General features: G+C 35.9%; 1 protein-coding gene across 7 annotated transcripts in view; it reads right to left on the bottom strand.

The window, feature by feature from the left end:
* Window positions 1-27,053, bottom strand: part of DOCK7 (dedicator of cytokinesis 7) — a 216,368-nt gene that overhangs the window by 171,863 nt on the left and 17,452 nt on the right. For all 7 annotated transcript variants that reach the window (XM_060139876.1, XM_060139875.1, XM_060139877.1 and 4 more), the window contains exons 2-9: window positions 21,954-22,059; window positions 11,438-11,613; window positions 11,180-11,248; window positions 6,036-6,165; window positions 5,731-5,943; window positions 5,329-5,414; window positions 4,689-4,755; window positions 3,618-3,767 (exon numbers count right to left, since the gene is read on the bottom strand). In XM_060139876.1, the coding sequence (XP_059995859.1) occupies window positions 3,618-3,767; window positions 4,689-4,755; window positions 5,329-5,414; window positions 5,731-5,943; window positions 6,036-6,165; window positions 11,180-11,248; window positions 11,438-11,613; window positions 21,954-22,059 (997 nt within the window). The remainder of the gene's footprint in view (window positions 1-3,617; window positions 3,768-4,688; window positions 4,756-5,328; window positions 5,415-5,730; window positions 5,944-6,035; window positions 6,166-11,179; window positions 11,249-11,437; window positions 11,614-21,953; window positions 22,060-27,053) is intronic.

The following is a 27,053-nucleotide window of genomic DNA, read 5'->3' as shown; positions in this document are numbered from 1 at the left end:
TTCTCTAATTGCGGTGAGCAGGGGCTACTCTTTGTTGCGGTACACAGGATTCTCACTGTGGTGGCTTCTCTTGTTGCAGAGCACGGGCTCTAGGTGCATGGGCTTCAGTAGTTGCAGCACACAGGCTCAGTAGTTGTGGCATGTGGGCTCTAGGGTGTGCAAGCTTCAGTTGTTGTGGCACGTGGGCTCAGTAGTTGTGGCACGTGGGCACTAGAGTGCAGACTCGGTAGTTGTGGTACACCGGCTCAGTTGATCTGCGGCGTGTGGGAGCTTCCCGGACCAGGGATCGAACCTGTGTCTCCTGCATTGGCAGGCGGATTCTTAACCACTGCGCCACCAGGGAAGTCTCTAAACTACTCTAATTAAAACAGTGTGGTACTAGTGCCAATTAAAGACAAAACAGGCCAGTTGAACCAAAAAAGATTCTAGGAAAAAAATCTCATACATATGAACACTTGATTTATGACATGGGATACTTTGTAAAAGCAGTAGGAGAAAAAAGCAGTCTTTTCAATAAATAGTGCTGGGTCATTTGGTTATCCATATGTGGGGGGGATTAATCTTCATCTCAACTTCACTCCAAACTATATGTGTAAGGTGAAACAATTACTCTTACCAGGGATCACTTAAGAGAATATATTTTTGAATTTGAGGGAGGCAAAAATTTCATACATAAAACACAAAATACCATAGCCATAAAGAAAAAGGTTGATAAATTAGACAACATGTAAGCTATAAACTTTGATTTAGCAAAGGATAACATTCTGTGAGAAAGCAAGCACAGAGTGGCAAACGCATGTATACTCATGTACCAAAAGACTTGTTAAAGAATGTACATAGAAGCTTTATTCATAATAACCAACTGAAAACCAGATATACATTGGGGGGGAAAAAAACCCCTATGGTCTACCAAAGTCTATCTATTCATCTAAGCAGGATAAATAAACTGTGCTATAATCAGACAATGAAGTAAAACATGATGATAAAAATAAAAGAACTGCTGCTGTACATAATATAGAGGATTCTCACAGAAATTATATTGAGTTGAAACAAGCCAGGCACAAAAGACTACATATTGTATGACTGTGCTCAGATGAAATTCAAGAAGAGGAAAAGCTAAATAATGGTGATTTAAGTTGGAATACTAGTCATCTGGTGGAACAGAGGGGATAGTCACTAGAAAGACAAACAAAAGAACTCTCCAGGGTGATGGGGTGATGGAAATACTGTATGGCTTGAGCTTAGTCATGATTATACAGAAAAATACATAGTAAGAGTTCATCGCTCTGTTTACACCACATTTGTAAACTATACAGGTCTTATTATAGGGATTTCATATGTCAGTTTTTTAAAAAACTGGTAAGTGTGACTAACTGAAACTCTTATTCACCCCTGGTGGGGAATACAACTATCACAGATACTCTGGAAACCAATATGGCAGCATCTACCAAAGCTGACATATAAATATCCTACGACTCTTCACCCTTCCTTTACCCCCTCACTGCTATATGACACTGCAATTCCTCCAAATAAAGAGGTCAGGTATATATCACAACTCCTAGAGTTTGTGTTATCATGTGACCTGTTTTGGCCAATAAAATGTTAGCTGGTGTGATGTGACCAAATGCTAGAAAAATGTCTCTGCAACTGGGTCTGCTCTCTGGCACTTAGGCAATCACCATGAGAATACGCCAGTCTAGCCTGCCAGAAAAGAGACATACAAAGAACAGCTCTAACTAAATCAAGTGACGCCCAGCCAACCTACAGACACTTGGAAGGAGCACAACTACCTAACAGAGTTCAACCTATATTGGCTGACCACACAGACAACTCAGATGCATGAACTAAAAAATGCTTATTGTTGTACGCCACTGGGATTTTGTCTTTTTGTTCTTGTAGAGCAATAACTAACTAATACACAGATCAAGGGGATTTTTCTCTCAAAAGACAAAAACATCCTGCCGGACTATGATTTAAGAAAACCTCCTAAATACATTTTCTTTAAAGTCTGTAAAACACTTTAACTTGTACATATTTTTGAAATTATGTAAAAGTCTTTTTCTATGTATATACAACCATTTATGTGTGTATAGGTGTGTGTGTATATATTTTACACAATTGGGACCATATGGTATGAACAGTCTCATTTTTAAGCAGCCAGCATTCCAATCACCATCTCTATCTTTCCAGTTCATTCCCTCAGATATGTTCTATTTTATGAAAACTTACTATTTTCCCATGTAAAATAACTGTGTATACACATTTATCAATTGTATTAATATCTAGAACTTTTAAGTGAGTTTCTGAAGACCACTGCTGCTAAATCTTTGCTTGTAAGATTGCTCATTGTAACTAAGATTTATTTTAACCTGAATTCATAGGAATCTGTCCACAAATTAGGACATTATTCCTGTGGGTAAATAAAATTCATTTCATGACAATCCACTTTATAACCTTATTATAAAATTCATTACCTTTTTATGATAATTTTATATAAATACAGATAAAATGATTAAAGAATATATTTTAGGCTATTCTCAAGTCAAGGTCAAGTTAAGGTAAATTATTCTTAAGTTACCCTAAGCTAAGTGGCTTAGTAATATTCAGATTTTAGAATCTGTAATCCTTATTCTTCTTTTTTTTTTTTTTTGTGGTACGCGGGCCTCTCACTATTGTGGCCTCTCCCATTGTGGAGCACAGGCTCCAGACGCACAGGCTCAGCGGCCATGGCTCACGGGCCCAGCCACTCCACGGCATGTGGGATCTTCCCGGACTGGGGCACGAACCTGTGTCCCCTGCATCAGCAGGTGGACTCTCAACCACTGCGCCACCAGGGAGGCCCTGTAATCCTTATTCTTAATTGGCTGACAGTCAAATCATAATGCTCCGTGATCTCAATGATTTAGATTTTAGTATTTATATATTTAGGAGCTGAGTGATAAAATCATAGTATAGTTCCTATGATGCTTAATTTTATATGCCAACATGGCTAGGTTATCAAACACCAATCTAGATGTTGCTATGAAGGTATTTTTTAGAGGTGATTAACTTTTAAATCAGTAGACTTTGAGTAGAGCAGATTACCCTCCATAATGTGGGTGGGCCTCATCCAGTTAGTTCAAGACTTGAAGAACAAAGACTAAGGTTTCTCGAAGAAGGATTCTCAAGACTGCAACACAGCAATCCTGCCTGAGTTTCTGGTCTGCTGCCCTGTGGAATTGACTTAAGACTACAACATCACCCCTTACCTGGATTTCCAGCCAGCGCTACACATTTCAAACCTGTCAGCCCCCACAATCACACGAGCCACTTCCTTAAAATCAATCTCTCTCTCTCTCTCTCTCTGTGCGTGCGTGTGTGTGTGTGTGTGTGTGTGTGTGTGTGTGTGTATCTCCCTCCTACTGATCTATTTCTCTGGAGAACTCTAATAAAGCTCCCCACTCGAGAAAAATTTAGGTAGCACCTATAGTATACGTCTAATATTGTGTTAAGAAATTTTAAGATGAAAAAATAGGTTAAAGATAAAATCTTTACCCTTAAAAAGCTTGCAATGTTGATAGGGACACAAGTATACAGACACAACACAAATAAACAAACATATTTAACATTATTCTCACCTTTATTACAAGAAAAACATCTTGGGAAGGATAAGTGATAGAAAAAATAGCTGATCGTGCCAGGGTGGTAATGGCAGCAGGTGGTACATGTGGACGTAATAATCCTTTCATCTGCTCAGAATTAAGGTCAAAATAAAAGTTTTCTGAAATCTAAAAAGCATATTCATATATTAAATTTAAAACCTGTGTATTTTATAAAAACTCACAAAAATCATACACAGTCTTAAAATATTACAGATATTAGACGATTATACTAACATACAGTTTACCATATATTTCACTGACTGATCTTTACATGTCTATATCAAAGCAAAAAAAATATAATGCAAAAAACATATTCTAAAGAACCATATCCACGCTCCTTTAATTAGAAATTTAACTTCTAATAAAGTATACATAGAAATTATTATTGAGATGAATTACCCCAAACTGAGTCTTTAAAACAATTACATGAATAACATCTCAGAAGATTTGATTTAGCAAATACAGTTTAAAATAAAGTTGCTGGAATACAGTTCCACTATAGAAATCCATAATATGTTGACAGCAGAAGTCACTAAAGGCATTTTAAGTTTCTTCTACACATTAGGCTTAGAATACTGAAATGCTGTATGAGACAGCCCTCTGAAAAACTCCTAAGTGTAATAAAGATATAATGGCAAAACTAAGAGCACTACTTTAGACAAGAATATTTGAAATATATATAAATGATCTTTTAGCTAGTGAAATCTGAAAATTACACCAACAAAAATTCACTGTCACCTTCATTGTAATCCTTTATACATCAGTTGCCTAAAATGGTTTTCTTGTATTTTTTTCTATTTATTAAACTAAAAGAAAGTTGCTTCTGCTACTTGCTTTTGGAACGCTTTCAATGAAACAAAAACTAGGTCAACTGAACTATTTTATAGTAAGAAAATACTTTATGTCTTAAATTTCTACTTTCTTCTTAAAAAATCCATGTTTAATAATATTCTCAAAAAGTCATTATTTATCTTATAAAACACTTAAAAACAGGTTTCTGAACCTATGATTGTGACAAAAGACTAGGTTCAAATTATATAACCTTACCTTTTTCTTTTCCTTCACATCATATAAAGCCAAACTTGCAAAAATGGGTTCAATTTCAATCTCAAACCTTTAAGAAGGAAAAGGATGAAGCAGTTTAAAAATAAAGTTCATAGTTCAAGAGAAATTCTCATTCCAAAAATAAATTCTCTCAATACCTTGTACTTTTCTACATCTGTGCTACACCATCTATACTGCCCCTCTTCCTGAAACACACTTCTCCACGTATACCTTTCACAGTCTAAATCAACAATTACTACATACTTCAAAATCTTAAGAAAAAACAAAGCCTGCCATGTAACAAATATAAAATCATCTCTAAGGAAAAAGATACTTTGTCTTTATATTCCTCAAGCCAAGAACAGTGTCTGATAAATACTACAGATTTCAGTGAATGTTTTTTCAAGTTTTAAGACTAGTTATATAACTGAGGCAGAGTCATCTTCACCTAGCCAAAAATGCTCTCAAGCTCAGCTTCATAGGCAGGATGAAATGTTTAGTAGAATTTAAAATTATGTACAGAACATTACTTTTCAAAAGGACACAAACACAAGTATAAAATCTACCAGGATTTTGTTACGCTGGTATTCAAAATATTATTCCAGAAAATAAAAGTTACATAGTAAACAAAATAAATACTCACTTGAGTGATAAACATTTTACAAGAAGTCTTTGACCAAAATGTTCTTTGGGCACCTCAGGAACACTAAGTCGTTCTATTGGTTCTTCCTACAAATTGACAAGCAACACCAAAATGAACATGCTTACCATATGTCAACCCTTTACAATTTATTTTTTAAGAACTTATTTTATTAATCTACTACTTTTAGTCTTCACAAGTGAACACAGAAAAGAATGGCCTATTTATCCTCAAACAGGACTCATTACATCATAAGTGTGCTCAACTATACTTCATTTACAAAAAGCATAACTCTGTTTCAATTAAGTTTTATTCCCTACATTATCATAATGCTACATACAATTCATACTCCCCAAACATCTATCTTAATAATCATTTGCTTCTTTATATCCAAATTATCTATACCTCATCTGGTGATGGATGCAAGGCAAAGAGCTCCTTATGACGGTTTGCTTTCCTTTGGTCATCATTCTGACGGTCTATTTCTTCATTTGGAGTTCGATCAAGTAAATTGGGAAGCAAAGCATCAGGAAGTGAATTTTTCAAGTCAAAAATACTGCAGGCCCAGCTACCCCTTGGAGTATCATCTATTGACATTGAACGTCTTTTAAGATCATCCTGTAATGTAAAACATTAAATATATTAATCAATGAATAAAAAAAACTATATTAAAATAACTTCTTATAGTCATTTAAAAATAAAAGTATTACTTGTTCATCCTGGTAGTTGTTGCCATCTGGAGCTTCATCGGATTCAAAGACCTGTTTTGGCAAACCTTTTTGCCTTTCTTTCTGTTTATCTAATGTATTAGGATTAAATCCTGTTCCCAGTTTATGATATCTATTCAAAATAAAATAAGGAAATATCAATTTTTGAAAATTTTTCATCATCATTATGTAATAAGCCAACTGTTCTCTGCATTATTTCTTTACATAATAAGAATATATTCTGGCAGTTTTTGAGTGTATTTAACATTTAACCAGAGGTTTAAGAAAACTTCCATCCAGAGTTCCTTTAATCCAACTAGAGAGCATTTATGAGTTTCCAGAGGTAAATCATATTGTCCTTCCTTTTCATGACAATCATGTGGATATAATTTAAGTTGTACTTTCAATTCAGAGAATTGGTCAGTAACAGGAAAGGATGGGAAGCCAGGTTAAAGAATAAAATGAGAGAGCAGAAAATATATCCTGCATTCATAACAATGTAAATTTTTAAAAGGCAAAAATATATAAAGCACTGAAGCTTAAAGTTCCAAATAGCCAAAAAAATTTTGCTATATCTCATTATGTATAAAAAATCTGAAACAACCTAAAGCTTCAGGCTTCTAAAATGAAAAAATAGGGACTTCCCTGGTGGCGCAGTGGTTAGGAATCCACCCACCAATGCAGGGGACATGGGTCCGATCCCTGGTCCAGGAAGATCCCACATGCTGCGGAGCAACTAAGACCATGCGCCTAGAGCCAGTGCTCCGCAACGAGAGAAGCCACGGCAATGAGAAGCCCACGCACCACAACAAAGAGTAGACCCCACTCGCCACAACTAGAGAAAGCCCACGCGCAGCAACGAAGACGGAACGCAGCCAAAAAAAAAAAAAAAAAAAAGAGCCTGTAAAATGAAAGAATAGCAAGATCTACACCACTGTATACATATATTCTTAATTAACATATATTGTTGTATAATATATATATTAGGCTAAGAACAACTCTTAAACTAATGTATATTTCTTTCCTAACAACCCAATGTCCAAGAATATTAGAGACACTATGATCAAAGAGCAACTACTGTGTCACACCTCATATAGTCAAACTGGGGGAAATTTTAACTGGAGCATAAACAATTATAATTACCAGAGGATGATATGGTTCTATCAGTCAATTTATGACATAGTAAAGAATCACACTTAATATGAATTATTCACATGTCTTGCTGCGAACGGTACTGAAATAGCAGCTACATGATGCTCACATCATAGTATAATCACAAAATAAAAGAAAGCATTTTTCTCTGGAATAACTAAAATAAAAATATGCAGTATAGTAACATGAAAGATATTACTCAGAAGCAGATATTTTAATCTCTCATGAAATGTTTAAAGTGCCTTAATATGTGTAAAAATGCCTGTAAAGTGACAAAGTTTGAATTCAAACACAGGTCTGTTTAACTCTTTACACAATGTTGACTAAAGGCAAATAGACAAAACTTTGCAGCAAAAAACCATTACCAGATATTTTTGAAAGATACTAAACTGTTTTCTAGTCTTTGCACCTTTTTTCCTCAAGGGAAACATTTGTATTTTCCTTAAAGGACAGAATACACTGTTGCTTTTCTATATGAAAAAGGGTTTTTTTTTTAAATAACATTTCATTATTACAGAATCAATCCATGCTCATTGTTGAAAATTTAAAAATACAGATCTGTAAAAATACAATCATTATATTTCTACTACTCAGAGTATCAGTGTTGAACTCCTAGTATTTAACTAACTGGATCTTTTCCTGGGCGTATGTATAATCATAAGTATATACATATACATAAGTATATACATACTTATAGTTTTTGTATTTTTTAATAAAAATGAGATAATGTGGGAAAAAAGTGCCTTAATTGAGAAACTAGATATCTAAGCTACTCTAATAAACCAGAATACTGTTGCATTCTTCCTCCTTTATGTCCTAAAAAACTGATAGTATGAAATTCAAGAGAGCTGAGAAGAATGACATGATTCATGATCAATACTCTTTCCTATATTATCATTCTGTTCCTGTAGTCAGTTGCTATGATAAGGCTCTACATGATTACCCATCCAACACCACCATTTCTACGACTCTGTATCCTGGCATTCTCTCCCTCACTTATTCTGTTCCAGCCACACTGACCTCTCTGCTATTCCCTGAACATTCCCAGCATGCTTCCAATATGGAGCCTTTGCGTATACTGCTCTTGCCTCTGCCTAATACACTCTTCCCCCAGATATCCAGAGGGCTTACTCCTTAACTTCCTTCATGTCTTCGCTCAAATTCATCTTATCAGAAAGGCCTCTTCCGATTAGTTATTCACAAAGTGGAATCACCTCTTCTTGGCTCTCCCTATCCCCCCATCCTACTTTTTTTCTCTACAAGACTTCCCTCTATTCTTCCCAACTATTATATATTTATCTGTGTTTGTTTAATGTCTATTGCCCTCAACCCCAAGTAGAACATAAGCTCCATGAGGGCACGGAGTTAGTTTTGTTGACTGTTGTATCATCACTGCTTAGTATAGTGCCTGGCACATACTAGCCTCTCAGTAAGTATGTCTTGAATGAATAAAGTACTTTCTATCCTTTTACCCTTCTGTGCTGAATTATGGAAGAAGTTTTTGGTTTCATCTTATAACTTACTATTCCACTTTTCAGTCACATCTGCTCTGCCATTAAACCCATCTGCTGAGTTTTAAACATTTTTTTCACTGAACAAAATTTTCACTTCCAAAGATAACCAGTTGATTTTTTATATGGTTACCATAACGTTTTCACATCTCTTTGAGGATATTAGTTACACGTATGGGTCTTGATGTGTGTTCTGTTAACTATTTCCTAAATTGTAAGTTCTTTTATTTGTAGTTTGATAATTCTCTTTCAAGTGCACTGGTTTTAATCAAATGGTTGGCAATTCTAGGTTCTAATGCTCATTTTTTAATTTGTAAGCCCATATCTGTCTGAAAATACTGTATCTGCTTAGCCAAGCACATATCCAGTGGCTGTGGAGAAGAGGCACCTCATGCTTCCAGGCAGAGTCTGCCAGTCTTCTGGGTATGAGGGCTCCTTCTTATTCCAAGGTATGCCCACCCCAGGCACTATTGTATGAGCTCAAGCCCCTATAATTAGTCCTCTTAAAATAGGCAGATACCGGACTTCCCCGGTGGCGCAGTGGTTAAGAATCCGCCTGCCAATGCAGGGGACATGAGTTCGAGCCCTGGTCAGGGAAGATCCCACATGCCGCGGAGCAACTAAGCCCGTGCACCACAACTACTGAGCCTGCGCTCTAGAGCCCACGACCCACAACTACTGAGCCCGTGTGCTACAACTACTGAAGCCCACATGCCTAGAGCCTCTGCTCCGCAACAAGAGAAGCCACCGCAATGAGGAGCCCGCACACCACAACGAAGAGTAGCCCCTGCTTGCCGCCACTGGAGAAAGCCCAGACGCAGCAACGAAGATCCAACGCAGCCAGCCAATCAATCAATCAATCAATAAATAAATAGGCAGATACCTCTGCTCCCACTTCTATGCATAAAGAAGGGTATAAGAGGTTTCAAAGTAACCAAATGTCCAACATTCACCCCAGGTCCCCCTTCCACTGCCTGTATTCACTGAGCCTAAAGCTCTACTGAACCTTTTGCATGTATCTTAGATTATTCTGTGCTGTGGCTTTCTGTTGTGTTCCGGTCATACCTTTTATATTTCAGGGATACTTTAAAACTTCTAGTCTACCAAAGGTACCCCTTAGTCTTCCATTTACTACTGAAGGTAATAAATAATATCTAGTATAACAGAAAAAAATACAAGCATTAGAATCTGATGCCCCTAGGTTCTAATCCTAGCTATCCCATTTTTTGGCCATGGGACCTCAAAGAAGTTACCTAAGTACTCTGAGCCTGAGCTACCTTGTCTGTTGGAACCTTAAATGAGATGAGTGTAAAGTATCCAATAAAATGCCCAGCATATAGCAAATAACCATAAATGTTAACTACTGTACCCTCTTGGCTTAAATCAAGGTCAGCAATCCCTTGATTAGAATTAAGTAGCAAGACGACTCCATGATTCTAAGGTTAATATATTTTACAACTAATCTATTTCTATTAAGATTTCTGATTACAGGTTTCCAACATACATGCATAAAGGTAAAAACTTTTGAGTTATCTGACAGAGGAACGGTCTTCTTCAGTAATCTCTAAAATCTGGCTATTGAAATACTTATCAAAATTGTAAGTTCATAAAAACAGCTCTTCTTTATAAAGGGTAGCAGATTGTATTTTTATTAGGTCACACTAAAACTAAAAAGTATGTCAGCAGTAACCCCAAGAGTGAAACACAGTGAAATAAGACAGTTGCCCACAACAGCAACAAAATAAGCAATGGATACATCACTGTTACTAGTACAATTTAGCACAGATAACTTCATTTCTCAAAACTGCAATGTCATAACAGAATTTTCCACTACTTCAGTAATTATACTTCCTTTAGAAAAATAAAATAAGGCTAAGAAGATTCAGTATGAAGACCCTTTTTCATTATGCAAATTAGCAAAGGAAGAATAATTTTATTTTATTTCTTAATCTGACTTGATATTTCAAACACCATCCATTAGAAGCATAAATTTTGTGGTAAAACAAAACATTTTTACAACTACTAACTTGATTGGATGTACAGGTCAAGGACCTGTAAATATTCAGTTAGTTAATAAAAGGCAGAGACCTTTCAAACAGCTTGATCTAGAAAACTAGCTATTAAACTTAACCAATTCAATAAATTGGATTCTCTTTTAAAAATACAAATTATTCATCAATATTTACCCACGATTTCCCAAAAGAATTAGACTACAAATCATTATTTTATATTATTATTAGTTACTAATGATCTATGATAATATAGAAATACTATCCCCACAAACGTATTATTTTATAAGGAAAGTAAGAGAAAGTAATTGTGGAACTCCTAAGGAAAAAATATCTATATGCAAAGGTTCTTCTTTTACTTTTTCAGCTATTTTTTAAATGAATTTTCAGGTCTCATAATTAGTATTAATCTACCTTAATCCATTTACAGATCCTACTCAGTATTTTTAAATGTCATAATGAATATATAACTTACTTTCTGATCACAATTGCCCAGTCTTCTGTATAACTTCTTATACAATCTCTAACATGTGGATCCATTTCACTATTTTAAAAAAGAAAATATATTTATAATTTAGACAGGAAAGCATTGATGTTTGTGAATTCTGCTGCTGCGCTCTTGTTCATATAATAGGAAACAACACTACCACAAGAAATAGAATCTAAATAAAATAATGGAAGGTAGCCTTTTTATAGTTACACTAAAACCAGAAATAGGTAAATGTCTCCTTACCTTTCTTCAGGTACAGCTGAAACAAGGGTTCTACAGTCCCTAGGACTATAAACCACTTCAATATCATCTGGAGGGAATTCAATCAAATCCCTTAAAAGCCCACAATCCACAGCTAAAGGATGAGTAATGAGGTAATCTTCCAAATCCACTGGATCCACTGCTTCAGTAAGGGGCACCTTATAAACAGGGATGGATGTGAGAGGTGGGTATAAAGGAAGAGGTGGACACAATAATTTTAAAACTTAAATAGATTTATTATTTTAAAAAAACGTTATTTTTCTCTTGCTATTTCTAAAATGTCAACAGATATTCAGCCAGATGAACTAAAGAAACCACAAAGTGTTGGGTCATACTCTCTGATTTTCTTGCTTCGATTTTGCCCATAACTCCCACATAAAAACAGGAAGATAACAGTTTTATAATACTATACAGTGACAAAATACTCACTGGAGGGATTCTTTTTTATAATTTGGAATTTTCATTGCTAAGTTTCTTAGTGGTGCTTTTACTTTATTTGTTGTTACTGTTATCCTAGTAAAAACGTACAACCATACTGCAGTGGGGGGACAAATGGCCCTCCAAAAGATTGCCAAATCCCAATCCATGGACCTTATATGTGAAAATAAATAAAATATAAAATAAGAGTGTTTGAAGATATCATTAAGGATCTTAAAAGAGGGACATTATCCTGGATTATCTGAGTGGGTCCTAAATGCAATCATATATATCCTTATATGAAGATAAACAGAGATTTGGGCCACACCAAGAGGAAAGCCATATGAAGACACAGGAAAGAGAGATTTGAAGATTCTGGCCTTAAAGGTAGAAGTGATGTGCCACAAGCAGCCACCAGAATCTGGAAGAGGCAAGAAAGTGATACTGAAGGGAGCCTCTGAAGAAAGTGCAACCTTGCCAAAACCTTGATTTCTGCCCGTTGATACTAATTCCAGACTTCTGGACTCCAGCACTGTGAAAGAATACATTTCTGTTGTTTTAAGCCACCCAGTTTGTGGTAATTTGTTACAGCACCCAAGGAGACTAATACACAGACCCCATTAAAAGTATTATTAGCAATAATAGGATATTTGTGGCATTCCTTAGCCAAGCTGAAATTATAGTTTTTGATAAGATACTCTACTTCTTATCTAATTCAAGAAAGAAAACTATTCAGGCAAAACTATAAGTGATTATACAACAAATGTGCAGTTGTGGACCAATGAAAATAAGAATATGTTATTTTTCAAGATGTTCAACTGGGTAAAAACACTGAGACCTGCCTACTGTGCAAGTCTGCATTACTACAAAGAAGGTGCTTTAACCTATACTTCTTTGGACTGAACAACTAGGTAGAGCAACAACATTTTAAAGATACTAAGTAAAATAATGAATGACTATCACATCATAAACACTCAAAAGATAGTAGCTATTATTATCATTATCATTATATGTTTTCTCATTTAAACCTCCCCCAAACCCTATAAGTTAGAGATAATTACTATTTCAATTCTACAAATAAAGGCAATTGTGCTCAAAGAAGTTAACTTCTGAAAATAAAATAGCCACAAAATGAAGAGCAAAATTTCAAACTGGGTGTTTAAGATATAAATTCATGATTTTCTCTCATAAGCATTCTGTGAAGAGATTTTTTTTTTTTTTTTTTTTTTTTTTGGCGGTACGCGGGCCTCTCACTGTTGTGGCCTCTCCCGTTGCGGAGCACAGGCTCCGGACGCGCAGGCTCAGCGGCCATGGCTCACAGGCCTAGCCACTCCGCGGCATGTGGTATCTTCCCAGACTGGGGCACGAACCCGTCTGTTCGTGGGGCGGACTCTCAACCACTGCGCCACCAGGGAAGCCCTTCTCATAAGCATTCTATCTTACCTATTCTACCAAGTACATAATACACTATCATGACATGCTTAATAGAAGCATAGAAGCAATTCAACAGAGAAAGGGAAATCTTTTTCAATTACTGTTGCTGGAAAAATTGGATATCTATATGGGGGGGAAAATGAACTTCAATCCTTACATCACGACATATACAAAAACTAAACTGAGATGGACCATAGATATAAACATAAATGCTAAAACTATAAAGCTGCTAGAAGGAAATATAGGAGAATACCTTCAAAATTTGGAGTAGGCAAGGGTTTCTCAGACATGACAGAGAAAGGGATAATCGTAAAAGAAAAACTGATACATCAAAAGATGGTTAAGAAAATGAACAGGCAAGCCACACTAGGAGAAAATATTTACAAAATACATTTAATAAGTGACTGGCATCTAGAATATATAAAAAAGTCCCACATCTCATAAAAACAAACCACCCCCTCAAATAAATGGCGTGGGGGATGGGGGGGGGCAGTTGGTAAGACATTCAGAAAGGAAGATATAAAAATGGCCAGTTAGGGACTTCCCTGGTGGCACAGTGGTTAAGAATCCATCTCCCAACGCAGGGGACACAGGATGGATCCCTGGTCAGGGAACTGGATCCTACATGCATGCTGTAACTAGGAGTTTGCATGCCACAACTAAGGAGCCCTCGAGCCCAACTAACGAGCACATGTGCCGCAACTAAGACCTGGCACAACCAAAATAAATAAATAAAATTTTTAAAATAAAAAATCCAACAGAGTCCATAAAATAAAATTTATTTTTTTTTAAAAATGGCCATTTAGCACATGAAAAAGTGCTCAACATCAAAGTCACAAGTAGGTACTTCCACTTCCAGGAAGATGGAGTAGACATACTTTTCTCTATTCTTCCCACTAGTTACAACTACAAACCCTGAAGATTATATATAAAATAAACATAAGACGGCTCTAAAAGGTGGATAGAAAAAGGCAGACCAACAGGGACCTCGGGACCCAAGGAATAGCACAATAGTGAGTTACCTAAAATTTCTTTTTACCTTACATACTCCACACCTGATGCTAGAGAGGTCCACAACCCAGAAACACCAAGGAGCACAGGAAAACAAAAAACACAACCAAAGCCTGTTCTCCCCAGCCAAAGGACCAGAGAGCAGCAGCCTAGCAAAACAGAAAAGGTTAGAGAATAACCACTCTACTCCAGCCAAACATCACATGAAAAACTGTAGTCCCACCTACATCCACACCAGCAAAGGCCAAATGGGGAGCTAGACTTCACCCTCACCAAGCTGTAACAAGCCATCCCAACACTACCCATTCAGCACAATGTCAGAGAAGTCAGAGTGGGGAGCTGAGATTTTCATATCTACTGGAAGGTAATGAATCCTCCACTCCCACAGTGTCAGTGGAGTCCACACAGGGAATCTGGACACCTATTGCTATACAGCAGTAACAAGAACTCCTTCCCCTTACTGCTGAGGCAATGTCAGGTGAGGTCTATATAATTTAATACCTATAGGGTGAAGAGACATAAAGGTACATAAGATTTCCACACTTCACTCAAACTGGTAAAATGTCAACACCAGTAGTGTGATTAGTTATGTATATACAATACCTTAAGCAACCACTAAAAAGACTATACAAAGATATGCACTCAACAACATTACAGAGAAATCAAAATGGAATTCTAAAAAATGTTCAGATAACCCACAGGAAGACAGAAAAAGGAAACTAGAGAAACAAAAGGCAGAGAGAACAAACAAAAAATAAAATGGCAGATTAAAGCCCTAGCAGAATGATAATAACATTAAATGTAAATGGCCTACATACACCAATAAAAAGATAAGAAACTGGCAGAATGGATTTAAAAACATGACATACCAGTAAGGTATACCAAAAGCTCACTTCAAAAAAGACAATATAAGGAGGCTGAAAACAGAAGGATGGAAAAATATATACCATATATACATTAAACAAAAGAAAGCAGAAGTGGCTATATTAACATAAGATAAAGTACTTCGACTTCAGTGCAAAGAAAAGCACTGAATAAAGAGGGACATTACCTGATGATAACAGCTATGACCCATAGCAATCTTAAATGTGCATGTACTAAACAACAGAGCTATAAATTATGGGAAGCAAAAACTGACAGAACTGAAAGAAGAAATAAGATATATCTACAGTTATAGCTGGAGACTTCAAGACATCTCTCTCAACAACTGAAAGAAAACTGAACAGAAAAATCAACAAGGATATGGTAAAATTCAACAGCACCATCAACCAATAGGTCTAACTGACATTGTTTTATAGAACAATCCACCCAATGACAACAGACCAAATACTTTTCTCAAAGGCCCAAAAAGTAAATACCAGGATAGACCATAACCTGAACCCTAAAACAAACCTCAAAAAATTTTAAAAAATTGAAATCATACAGAGTGTGTTCTCTGACCATAATGTAATCAAACTAGAAATTAGCAACAGAAAGACAACAGGAAAACCTCCAAACACTTGGAAACTAAAAACACAGTTCCAAATAATCCACGAGTCACAAAAGTCTGAAAAATGAAACTTAAAAATTACATTGAACTAAATGAAAATAAAACATAACAAAATTAGTGGGATGAGGAAAGTGCAAATCAAAAACACAAGATACTACTTCACACCCATTATGATGGCTATTACCAAAAAATGTAAAATAACAAGTGTAGGAGAGGATATTGAGAAATTGGAAGTCTTGTGCAATGCTGGTGGGAATGTAAAATGGTACAGCTGCTGTGGAAAACAATTCGGTGGTTCTGGAAAAAAAAAAAACCAAAACACACAGAATTATCATATGACCCACCAATTCCACTTCCAGCTATATACTCAAAAAAACTGAAAATAGAGACTCAAACAGATACTTGTACACTAATGTTCATAGCAGCATCATTACCGATAGCCAAAAGATGAGAACAATCCAATGTCCATCAACAGATGAATGGATAAACAAAATGTGGTACACATATACAATGGCATATTTTTCAACCTTAAAAAGAAATGAAATTCTAACACGTGCTGTAACAAGCATGAACCTTGAAGACATTATGGCTGAGTGAAATAAGCCAGACACAAAAAGACAAATATTGTATGATTCCACTTACATGAGGTATGTACATATAATAGACAAATTCATAGAGACAGGAAATAGAATGGAGGTTACTGGGGATTGGAAGGAGCAGGGGAATGGAATTATTTTTTAATGGGTACAGGGTTTCAGTTTGCGTTAATTAAAAAGTTTTGGAAATGGACAGTGGTAATGGTTGCACAAAATTGTGAGTGTACTTGATGCCATTTAATTGTACACTTAGAAATGGTTAAACTGATAAATTTTGTTGTGTATATTTTACCACAATATAAATACATACATACATAAATTTAAGCGAACATTTTTTTAAACAATGTTTCTCCACCTAAGAATTATTTCTGAGGCAGTACACTTTTCAGGATTCAAAGTGTCACAAATGATACTCCATGAAAATAATGACAAAAGCTGGGAGTCCTTACGTATGTCTAATTCAAAACTAACCTTTCCTCAAAGATTGACCAATCATATCAAGAGTAAGGGTTAGGGTTGGGAAGAAAGATATGACACTCTCTTAACAACACTAAATCACAGAGATGATAAATGATCTTATTTCCCAAACTCACATAGAAAGTCACTGGTTTTCTAGGTGTAATACTAACTAGACTTGGAGCTAAGAAATAAATTTATTTCTGCTACAACTGTCTCCACTCTCTCTGACTCCCATCAGAGACAACTGCCTGGGCTAGTTTTCAGATGTAGTGATGAGCTGCTTACAACTATAAATTATTTTGCAAGACTCCAAAGAAAGATCCTGTATTTACAGATTCAAGGGAGGAGACTGCAACATGATTTTATAACAGAGAATGACTAGGCAGTAAGCAGGGTTAAAGGATGCAATAAGAAGCAATAGTGAAGCACTACAGAATCCCTTACAGGCAATGTGAGACACTGTCTTACTTCAACAATCACTGCATTGGAATTCTGACTAACATGTTTAGTGTTCAGATCTCTTTCAGTCTTTTCTGGTGTGCCATCAAAATTCTGGTATTTGATTAGTGGTTGTTTTGGGATGGGAGAAGGGAGACAAAAGGGTGAGAGCTAAACAGTTTCTTTTTGAGATAATGAAAACGTTCTAAATTGACTGTTGTGATGGTTGCACGTTATATGTGAACATATTAAATCCACTGAATTGTAAATTAAATGGATGAATTGTATGGTTATGTGAAAAAAGTCTCAGTAAAGCCATTAAAAAAAAAGTTGAACCAGAATCTAATCGTATACAGGAAATACAGAAGATAGAGAAACAAGTCTATGAGGAAGAAATTTCAAAAATGTTGAACCAGAATCTAACCAGTTACAGGAAATACAGAAGATAGAGAAACAAGTCTACAAGGAAATAAACATAAAATCCAAAAGGTAGGAAATTCTATAAGACAACTAATCCAATTTCCTCAACAAGTCAATGGCATAAAAACAAACAAACTTAAAAGTTGGGGGAGGGAGTAGTATTCCACTGTGTATATACACCACATCTTTTTTATCCATTCATCTGCTGATGGACATTTAGGTTGCTTCCATATCTTGGTTATTGTAAATAATGTTGCTATGAACATTGGGGTGTGTGTATCTTCTCGAATTAGTGTTTTCATTTTCTTCAGATAAATACCCAGAAGTGGAACTGCTGGACCATACTGTAGTTCTATATTTAGTTTTTTGTTTTTTTTTTTTTTGCGGTACGCAGGCCTCTCACTGTTGTGGCCTCTCCCGTTGCGGAACACAGGCTCCGGACGCGCAGGCTCAGTGGCCATGGTTCACGGGCCCAGCCGCGGAGTGGGATCTTCCCAGACCAGGGCACAAACCCGTGTCCCCTGCATCGGCAGGCGGACTCTCAACCACTGCACCACCAGGGAAGCCCTATATTTAGTTTTTTGAGGAACCTCCATACGTTTTCCAGTATGGAGGAAAACATACGGCTGTACCACTTTACATTCTCACCAACAGTGCACAAAGGTTCCCTTTTCTCCACATCCTCGCCAGCACTTGTTATCGCTTGTCTTCTTGATGATAACCATTCTAACAGGTGTGGGGATACCTCGTCATGGTTTTAATTTCCATTTCCCTACGTACTTTTTCATGTACCTGTTGGCCATTTGGATAATTTCTTTGGAAAAATGTCTATTTAGTTCTTCTGCCTATTTTTAATCGGGTTGTTTGTCTTTTTGTTATTGAGTTGTATGAGTTCCTTATATATTTTGGATATTAACCCCTTATCTGATGTATGATTTGCGAAAATTTTTCTCCCATAGGATGCCTTTTCATTTTGTTAATTGTTTCTTTGGCTGTGCAAAAGCTTTTAAGCTTGATGTAGCCCCAATCTGTTGATTTTTGCTTTTGGTGTTTGTGCTTTTGGTGTCATATCCAAAAACATCATTTCCAAGAACAACATCAAGGAGCTTCTTCTTATATTTTCTTCTAGGAGTTTTATAGTATCAGGTGTTATGTTTAAGACTGATCCATTTCAAGTTAATTTTTGTGAGTGGTGTAAGATAGGGAACCAATTTCACTGCTCTGCATGTGTCTTTCTAGCTTTCCCAGCACCATTTGTTGGCCTTTCCCCACTGGATGCACTTGGCAGCCTTGTAGACTATTAGATGACCATATGAGCAACAACGTGGATGGATCTGGATGATATTATGCTTAGTGAAATAAGTCAGACAGAGAAAAACAAATTTTACGTTATCACTTACATGTGCAATCTATAAAATAAAACAAACTAGAGAATATAACAAAAAAAGAAACAGACTCACAAATATAGAGAACAAACTAGTAGTTACCAGTGGGGGGGACAGGGCCAGGATAGGGATAGGAGATTAAGAGGTACAAATTACTATTATAAAATAAAGAAGCTACAATAATATATTGTACAGCAAAGGGAACATAGTATTTTATAATAACTCTAAATGGAGTACAACCTTTAAATATAGTGAAACACAGTGCTGTACACCTGAAACTTATTTAATATTGTAAGTCAGCCATACCTCAATTTAAAAAAAAAAGTTAAAGGAGGGAGAAGCTGCCCTTTTTTTTAAAAATGCAAGTGATCTAAGACCAAATTCCATCTGTGGATTTTGTTTGATCCTGATTTGAATAAACCAACTATAAAAAGATATGTATGAAATAATCAAGAAAATTTAACATGCACTGGATATTATTAGATGATACCAAAGGATTATGGACTGTTAATTTTGTTAAGTGTGATAACAGCACTGTGGTTAAATTTAAAGATGTTAATGTTTATACTAGTCTTATACTTCTATGTATGTTTGAAGATTCCCATAACTTAAAAAGAACTTTTTCAGAGAGAATACAAGAAGAGAAATTGAAATCAGCAAGCTCTGACAACCCTTCAAAGGAATTTTGTTGCAAAAAAGAGCAAAGAAATATTGGAAGTTGGAGACTGATGGAAAAGTGGGGCAAAAAAAGCAGAATTTTTTTAAATGGGAGAAGTAACGGTATGTTTGCATGTTTATATACTGGTGGGAATGATCCAATAAATAGAGAGAAAAAGTGACGATATAAAAGAGAAGGGAGGACTTCCCTGGTGGCACAGTGGTTAAGAATCTGCCTGCCAATGCAGGGGACACAGGTTCGAGCCCTGGTCCAGGAGGAGCCCACATGCTGCAGAGCAACTAAGCCCATGCTACTGAGCCTGTGCTCTAGAGCCCACGTGCCACAACTACTGAAACCTGCGCACCTACAGACGGTGCTCCACAAGAGAAGCCACTGCAATGAGAAGCACGCGCACCACAATGAAGAGTAGCCCCCACTCACCGCAACTAGAGAAAGCCCACACGCGGCAACGAAGACCCAACACAGCCAAAAATAAATAAATAAAATAAATAAATTTTTTTCAAAAAGAGAGTAGGGAGAATTCCTGAAGTACTGTATTTGAGCAAGAGAACTTGGGATCTAGTTCACTAGTGGTTCATTTAAAATAACTGGTGAATAGACACAATATGGGTACAGATGATAAAAGGTGAACACACATGGTGGTAGGAGTATGTGGAAGTTCCTTCTGACTGCTTCAATTTTCTCAGTGAAACAGGAAGTCAAGTCATCCTCAGAGTGAAAATGGGGAAGAGCAATTAGGGTTTTAAGGGAAGAGTAGGAGGCATGAAATGGGTCAACTAAAACAGTGGGAAAATGAACGGATTAGGAAAATAAAATGTTTGCCTAGCAATGTTAAAGCCTTCATGAGTTAGTGGTCATAAATTTAAAGTGAGACCAGTCAATGGGATCTGTGTGTTTTCCTCCAGCCATACTCAGCTGCACAAGTGCAGGTATGAAGTAAGCAGAAGGTTGGATTTAAACAGCACTGAGGTAGTGCAAATGACATGAGAAGAAGTTAAGGAAGCCAAGAGTATACGCAAAAGAGGAATTATAATGATCAACAAATAATTTAAGTTTGGTAAGGAGAGAAAAGAGGACATCAAGGGGTGACAGACACACAAAAGTTAGTATGATCACAAATTCTAGGTCCCAGTGGTGTTGAAGGACAGTTGAAGTCAGAGCACCAGAACAAGAGAGCAAGAAAGATAAGAAGTGGTATTAAGAGAATAGGAAACCTAAAACTGAGATTACAGGAGGCTTATGGTTATTCATAATGACTAAATCCAGGGATGACTATGGAAGTGAATAGTTAAGGTGTAACACAGAATGCGGGAAATCAGTTGAAAAGAGGAGTTCAAGACACTAAGAGAGTATTAGAAGGATCATCTCCATGTACACTGAAACCATCCAGAAATCTATATATTCTAAAATTTCTCCAATCAGTATGTTACTGTTGTTAAAAGTAAACCCCATGTTTTAAAATTTTAATAACACAAACATTATATATAAACATGTCGCTACAAGTCAATCAAACTATTATGCTCTGGCATATGATGTTTGTTCAATAATTGGTACCATTTCATAACCAAAGAGAAAGTGTTAATACAACTTCACCCAAGTCAGTCTTAATTACTTTTTCAGTTTTTGACAAATGGAGCATGTTTTTAATTCATATTCCTACTATAACTAATAAGTACCAGTTTTTTATCAAAATTGATTATCCTCATGCCAGCCTCTTGAATAAGAAAACATATATTTATATCTCTGACATAGCACCTGGCTTAAAGCAATAATTCAATAACTATATATTCCTTTCTATTAAAGGACATAGATAATACTATGAATCTACATAATTATTTAACATTTACTTCAGTACCTATTATTTCTAGAATAGATTCCTGAATTTTCATGTATGAATCACCCTGGGTCTGGGAAGTTCTAATTGTAAAATTCCAGAGTTGATTAAATCCTGAATGTAAAGTTTCAGAGTTGCCTAGGAAATCAACACTTCTATAATGCCTCCCAACACTCCTCTGACTCAAATTTCAGAAAAGAGTGAGATAGCAACAAATAAGGGTGTTAGTGAGAGTAGTGATGGAACCCAATATACTGGCTCTTATCTTTCCACTATTTTTTCATGGCCTAGTCAGAATTACACAGTAACATACCATATTTTAAATATGCTACTTACTGTGGTATGATGGGATATACTGCCAACAATGTTGAGGTTTTTGAGCAGCTGGGGAGAACCACTGTACTGTCCAGAAATCTGCTTCCTAACTTCAGCAGCCACAGTTCTACAACAAAAAAAGCAAATACATTGTTTTTAAAAAGAAAACAAACTAACTTAAAATGGGAGAAAGCTAAGTATTTTCAAAAGTCATCTAAAGAACAACAAAATCTCAGCACATCAATAAGGCTATAAATTTATAAGATATTTTGGTAAATACTGCTTATAATTACAGTAGAACATCTTTATAACGCTGATATAGCGTACAATACTTACAGCCAACTTACATAAGGCTTTTTTTGTATATGGCATTTCAGGGAACATATTGATACTTTGTTTTATGATAGAGATGGAAGCTATAATAAGATGTATATATTAATGTGTATATATTTTAAGGATATAAAATTAATTCAAAATACTTTATAAACAATATTCATGCCCCAGAAAACTATTCCCTATTTTTACTTAACTAATAAAAATTGTCTTTATACTCTGGCATTAATGGCTTTCCATAATCTGACCCTAATCACCTTTTCAGCCTTACATATCCCTTCCCAAATTCTTCTCAATGAACATAAACCGCTTCCTAGAATGCTGTTTCTCTCCTATATCCACAAATTCAACTCTTAATTAGTTTTAGGGGTAAAACTCAAATGGCAAGACTTCCATACAAGATTCTTGACTCACCACAGCTAAAATACCACCCTTCTTAAAAACTCTTAGAGCATTTATCATAACCTAACTTGCATTTTCCTCCTTCCTAGCTATTTTCTCCACATTCATGTATGCCCTATATAAACAGAGGCAGTGGTTTCATTCATTCCTATTTCCCCTAAAATATTTAGCAGGTAGCACTTAAAACAGAGAAATGTATATTTAGTCCTATGAAATATATAGTATTACTGACGAATGAAGTAAACCACAAAGGCATTACCATAACATAACTTGACCAGTAAGTCCTTATCTGAAACAGGATTAAAGTTTAGAAGTTCCACGATTTCAAGCTGCTTGTTGACCCATGGGAGCATACTAGTATTTCAAATTTACTAAATGACATTTCTAGGGACTTCCCTGTTGGTTCAGTGGTTAAGACTCTGCACTCCCAATGCAGAGGGCCTGGGTTCCATCCCTGGTCAGGGAACTAGATCCCACATGCCACAACTAAAAGATCCCACACGTGGCAATGAAGATCCCTCATGCCACAACTAAGACCCAGTGCAGCCAAATAAATAAATAAATATTTCTAAAACAAAAATATTTTAGACATTTGAATGACTCTGTAGCTCATTAAGCTCTATATTCCTTAGACTTCACAAAATTATAAACCAAAATATTCTGTGAGTCTTAAATCCAGTCATTAAATAACTTCCTCATATTAGTAACATTTTTACTAAGTAAAAAATGTAACTAAAGAACACAAAATAAAGACAACTATCAATAGATTTTGTACAATTATTTTCCTGATGTCAATATCTAACCTCCACCCTATGATCATCAACTGGTCACTATTTTATAAACCTTGCCTTTTGTTCTTTTACTCTTTTCCAAAAAATAAACCCTACCTTCTTCCTATCATTCCATTGAACGTAAAGTGAAACTGGCCTACTGCCTTCGATTCTGGGCCAGCTTGATGATACTTTTGTTCTGGACTGTTCTCAAATTAATGGTTGAATTCAGAGCCCTGAACATCTTAGTGCCCTTTCAAATTTCCAGCTGAATTTCTAGACAATTTCATTTTCCAAAAATTATCCAAATATACGATATAATCTTTAGCTTCCTTCTTCTCTTCCATACCCCCTTAACTATTTTCATATTCAATCACTCCACACACATCTCTTGAGCACTGTTAGGAGCTGACCACTCAGTTAGAAATTTTTGATAGAAAAGTAAAAGAGTTATCATTTTTAAGGCTCAAGATACTGAATTAGCTCAACTTTTTCTTTACAGGTGATCTGAAGTACATTAGATCATATATGTGTTTTAAAAAAGGCTAATCTGTTATTCATAATTGTCAAAACTTGGAAGCTTATCCTTCAATAGGTAAATGGATAAACAAACTATGATACATTCATACCATGGAACATTATTCAGCAGTAAAAAGAAATGCACTATCAAGCCAAAAAAGACATGGAAGAACCTTAAAAGAATACTGCTAAGTGAAAGAAGCCCATCTGACAAGGATACAATACTGTATGATTCCACCTATATGACATTCTGGAAAAGGCAAACTATGGAGGGGTGAAAAACAGTGGTTGCCAGGGGTTGGAAGAAGGAGGAAAAGGAAGAGATGAGTAAGTAATGCACAGGGATTTTTAGGGCAGTGAAACTATTCTCTATGATACTATCATGATGGATACATATCATTATACATTTGTCAAAACCTATAGAATATACAACACAAACAGTAAACCTAATGTAATCTATGGACTTTAGTTAATAATAATGTATCAATATTAGCTTATCTATTATAACAAATCTATTATAACAAATGTATCATACTAATCCAGGATGTTAATAAAAGGGAAAACTTGGTTGGGAAGTAAACATGGGAACTCTCTGTACTTTCCACTTTTCTGTAAATCTAAAACTGCTCTCCCAAAGAAGTCTACTGAATTTTTAAAAATTAGTAAATAAATAAAAAAGACTAACTCAGAAAAGACAAGGGAGGAAGAGAAGAGCATGAAGAAATGATTAGAGGTTAGAGATGAAAGCTAAAGGAGGAATGTAACCTTTGAAGGAGGATACAGACTGAGGAGAGGGCAAAGGGCAAATTCTGTAAAGCATCTGGATGTGAGAGGACAGGAACATTCACTGCAGTTTATGACTCCCCTTAGGCTTTTAATGAAGCCTATACACTGTGAATGTTCATTATTATGTTTGGTTTAAAGGCCTTACAATCTCCTGATCCTGTTGTCAAGACTGAGATGAAAATATGAAAAAGCTTTTAAAAAGAGAGAGAGAGACAGAGAACAAGTATTGTGTCTATCTTCCTCAGTGCTACTCAACTCAGTCTACCAACCTCAGCACTACCTCAGTGCTTCTGTTTCTCAGTGTTTCTGGGGCTAAACCACGAGTAATCTGAATTGTAAACTGCTATATTTGATCAAGTTCAAGATCTCAGTAACTGTTAAGACTTGCTATTACTTCAGGTACAGCTAAGAAAGAAAAACCTTGCTAATTAAGCAATACACTATCAATTAATTGAAAGACATACCCTGATTTCAGAAAATGTTAAAAAGTGAAACAAAATTTAAAATATGATTACTTCAAAAAGAGACAATCTTTCATTTAATAACAATCTTTCATTTAATAACAGAGACATACAAAGGATAATCCCATTACAAATATTTGTCTTATTTATACATGACATAATTTCCCCCAAAGAGAAAATCAGCAATAATTTGAAGTAAGAACCATTTCCAAACTGAGCTATAATGGCAATAAAACCATCTGCAACCCAGACAAAGGATGTATTTATACTGAGACCCTCTGCATGAAAAGATTTCCTCAATGATAAGTGAGGAAATTTTCCCAAATTAAAAAAACAGTATCGGGCTTCCCTGGTGGCGCAGTGGTTGAGAGTCCACCTGCCGATGCAGGGGACACGGGTTTGTGCCCCGGTCCGGGAAGATCCCACATGCTGCGGAGCGGCTGGGCCCGTGAGCCATGGCCGCTGAGCCTGCGCGTCCAGAGCCTGTGCTCCACAACAGTGAGAGGCCCGTGTACCACCAAACAAACAACAACAACAAAAAAAACCAGTTATCTCTTAACCATACTATGGTCCAAAGTATGCAACACAAGAAATTTAATGAATAAACTGTTATCAGGAGTAACAGTACCTGTTATCAATTAAAATCCTTTATCACAGATTACTTTTTTAATAACAATTTTTCCTACTCCTAATGAAGCTCATATAGTAAAGCAATACAAGGAAGTCTTTTTTACTTCTAATAAGCTATTAGTATTAACTGCAAAGTGGAAAGAAGAGTAGGTCAAAAATTCCATAGTTACTTACACTCTTAAATTATAATAGCAGAATATCTTCTTCCCCTTCCAAAAGCACGTGATCCAATATTTGACCTATTTAACTCCTTACCAACTCTCTCCATTTCCGTAAGCTCCCTCACTATGTCAACATGCATTACAGTTTTTACAAAAGCAAGCACTCGCTAAGGCCGTTCACCATGGGATATTAGAAATAACCAACAAAGGATCCACATCCTGAGGGAAAATTATGTTGCATTTAACCTTTCCTCTAACCTCATCCCACTTTCAGATGCCCGATCAACCATGATTTCCAGAAAGTCCCAAAGCCAATCTGGGCCTCTCTCATCTCTAGTCGTTCTTCATGGGACCAGAGGAAACACTTGAGTAAAGATGAGTAAGGAGAGTTTAGACTAAAATAAAAGAGGTTAGTTGAGCTACTCCTATAAAGTCACAAAAAAATATCTGCAATGTAATATGCAAATAAGAGAATAAGATCTCTTGGAACTGGCACTGTTTATATTAAACACAGAACTCAGAGGAGAAGTATAAGGGAATATACCATGGAATATACCAAGTAAGGGCACATATCAGAGACAAGGCAAGAAAGGGCTAGCTAAAAATCCCCAAAAGAAAAAGGACAAGAACAGATGATACTCCAATGCTGTGACTATCCAAGTCCATGACTGATGACTGATGGACTGAATCACAGTTCTACCATAGTGTGTAGTTGGTATTAAAGACCAAAAGAGGCAAAATAAAGAAAACAATAGATTAAAGAAATGCAACACTGTATCACCTTTCCAGTATTTGTGCCACAAATATTTAACCTGAACTGAATCAAACCTGTATATCTAACATCCAGATTACAAGAAATACAGAGAACAGTGTTAACAATACTAAAAAAAAGCAATCAGACAAAAACCAGAAGAAAGCTCATTCTATAATGTCAAGTCTCTTCAACAAGTCAATGTGATGAATAAATAAATAAAGGCAGTGGGCTAAGTTTTAGCATAAAAAAGACTTAAGATTAAAAATTAAAGTCTACTCAAAAAGGGAAAAAAAGACTTAAGCGAT

The sequence above is a fragment of the Lagenorhynchus albirostris genome, chromosome 2, assembly GCF_949774975.1.
Source record: "Lagenorhynchus albirostris chromosome 2, mLagAlb1.1, whole genome shotgun sequence".
Taxonomy (NCBI): Eukaryota; Metazoa; Chordata; class Mammalia; order Artiodactyla; family Delphinidae; genus Lagenorhynchus; species Lagenorhynchus albirostris.
Note: the sequence above shows the minus strand (reverse complement) of the source record. Positions and strands in the feature narration are given on the sequence as shown.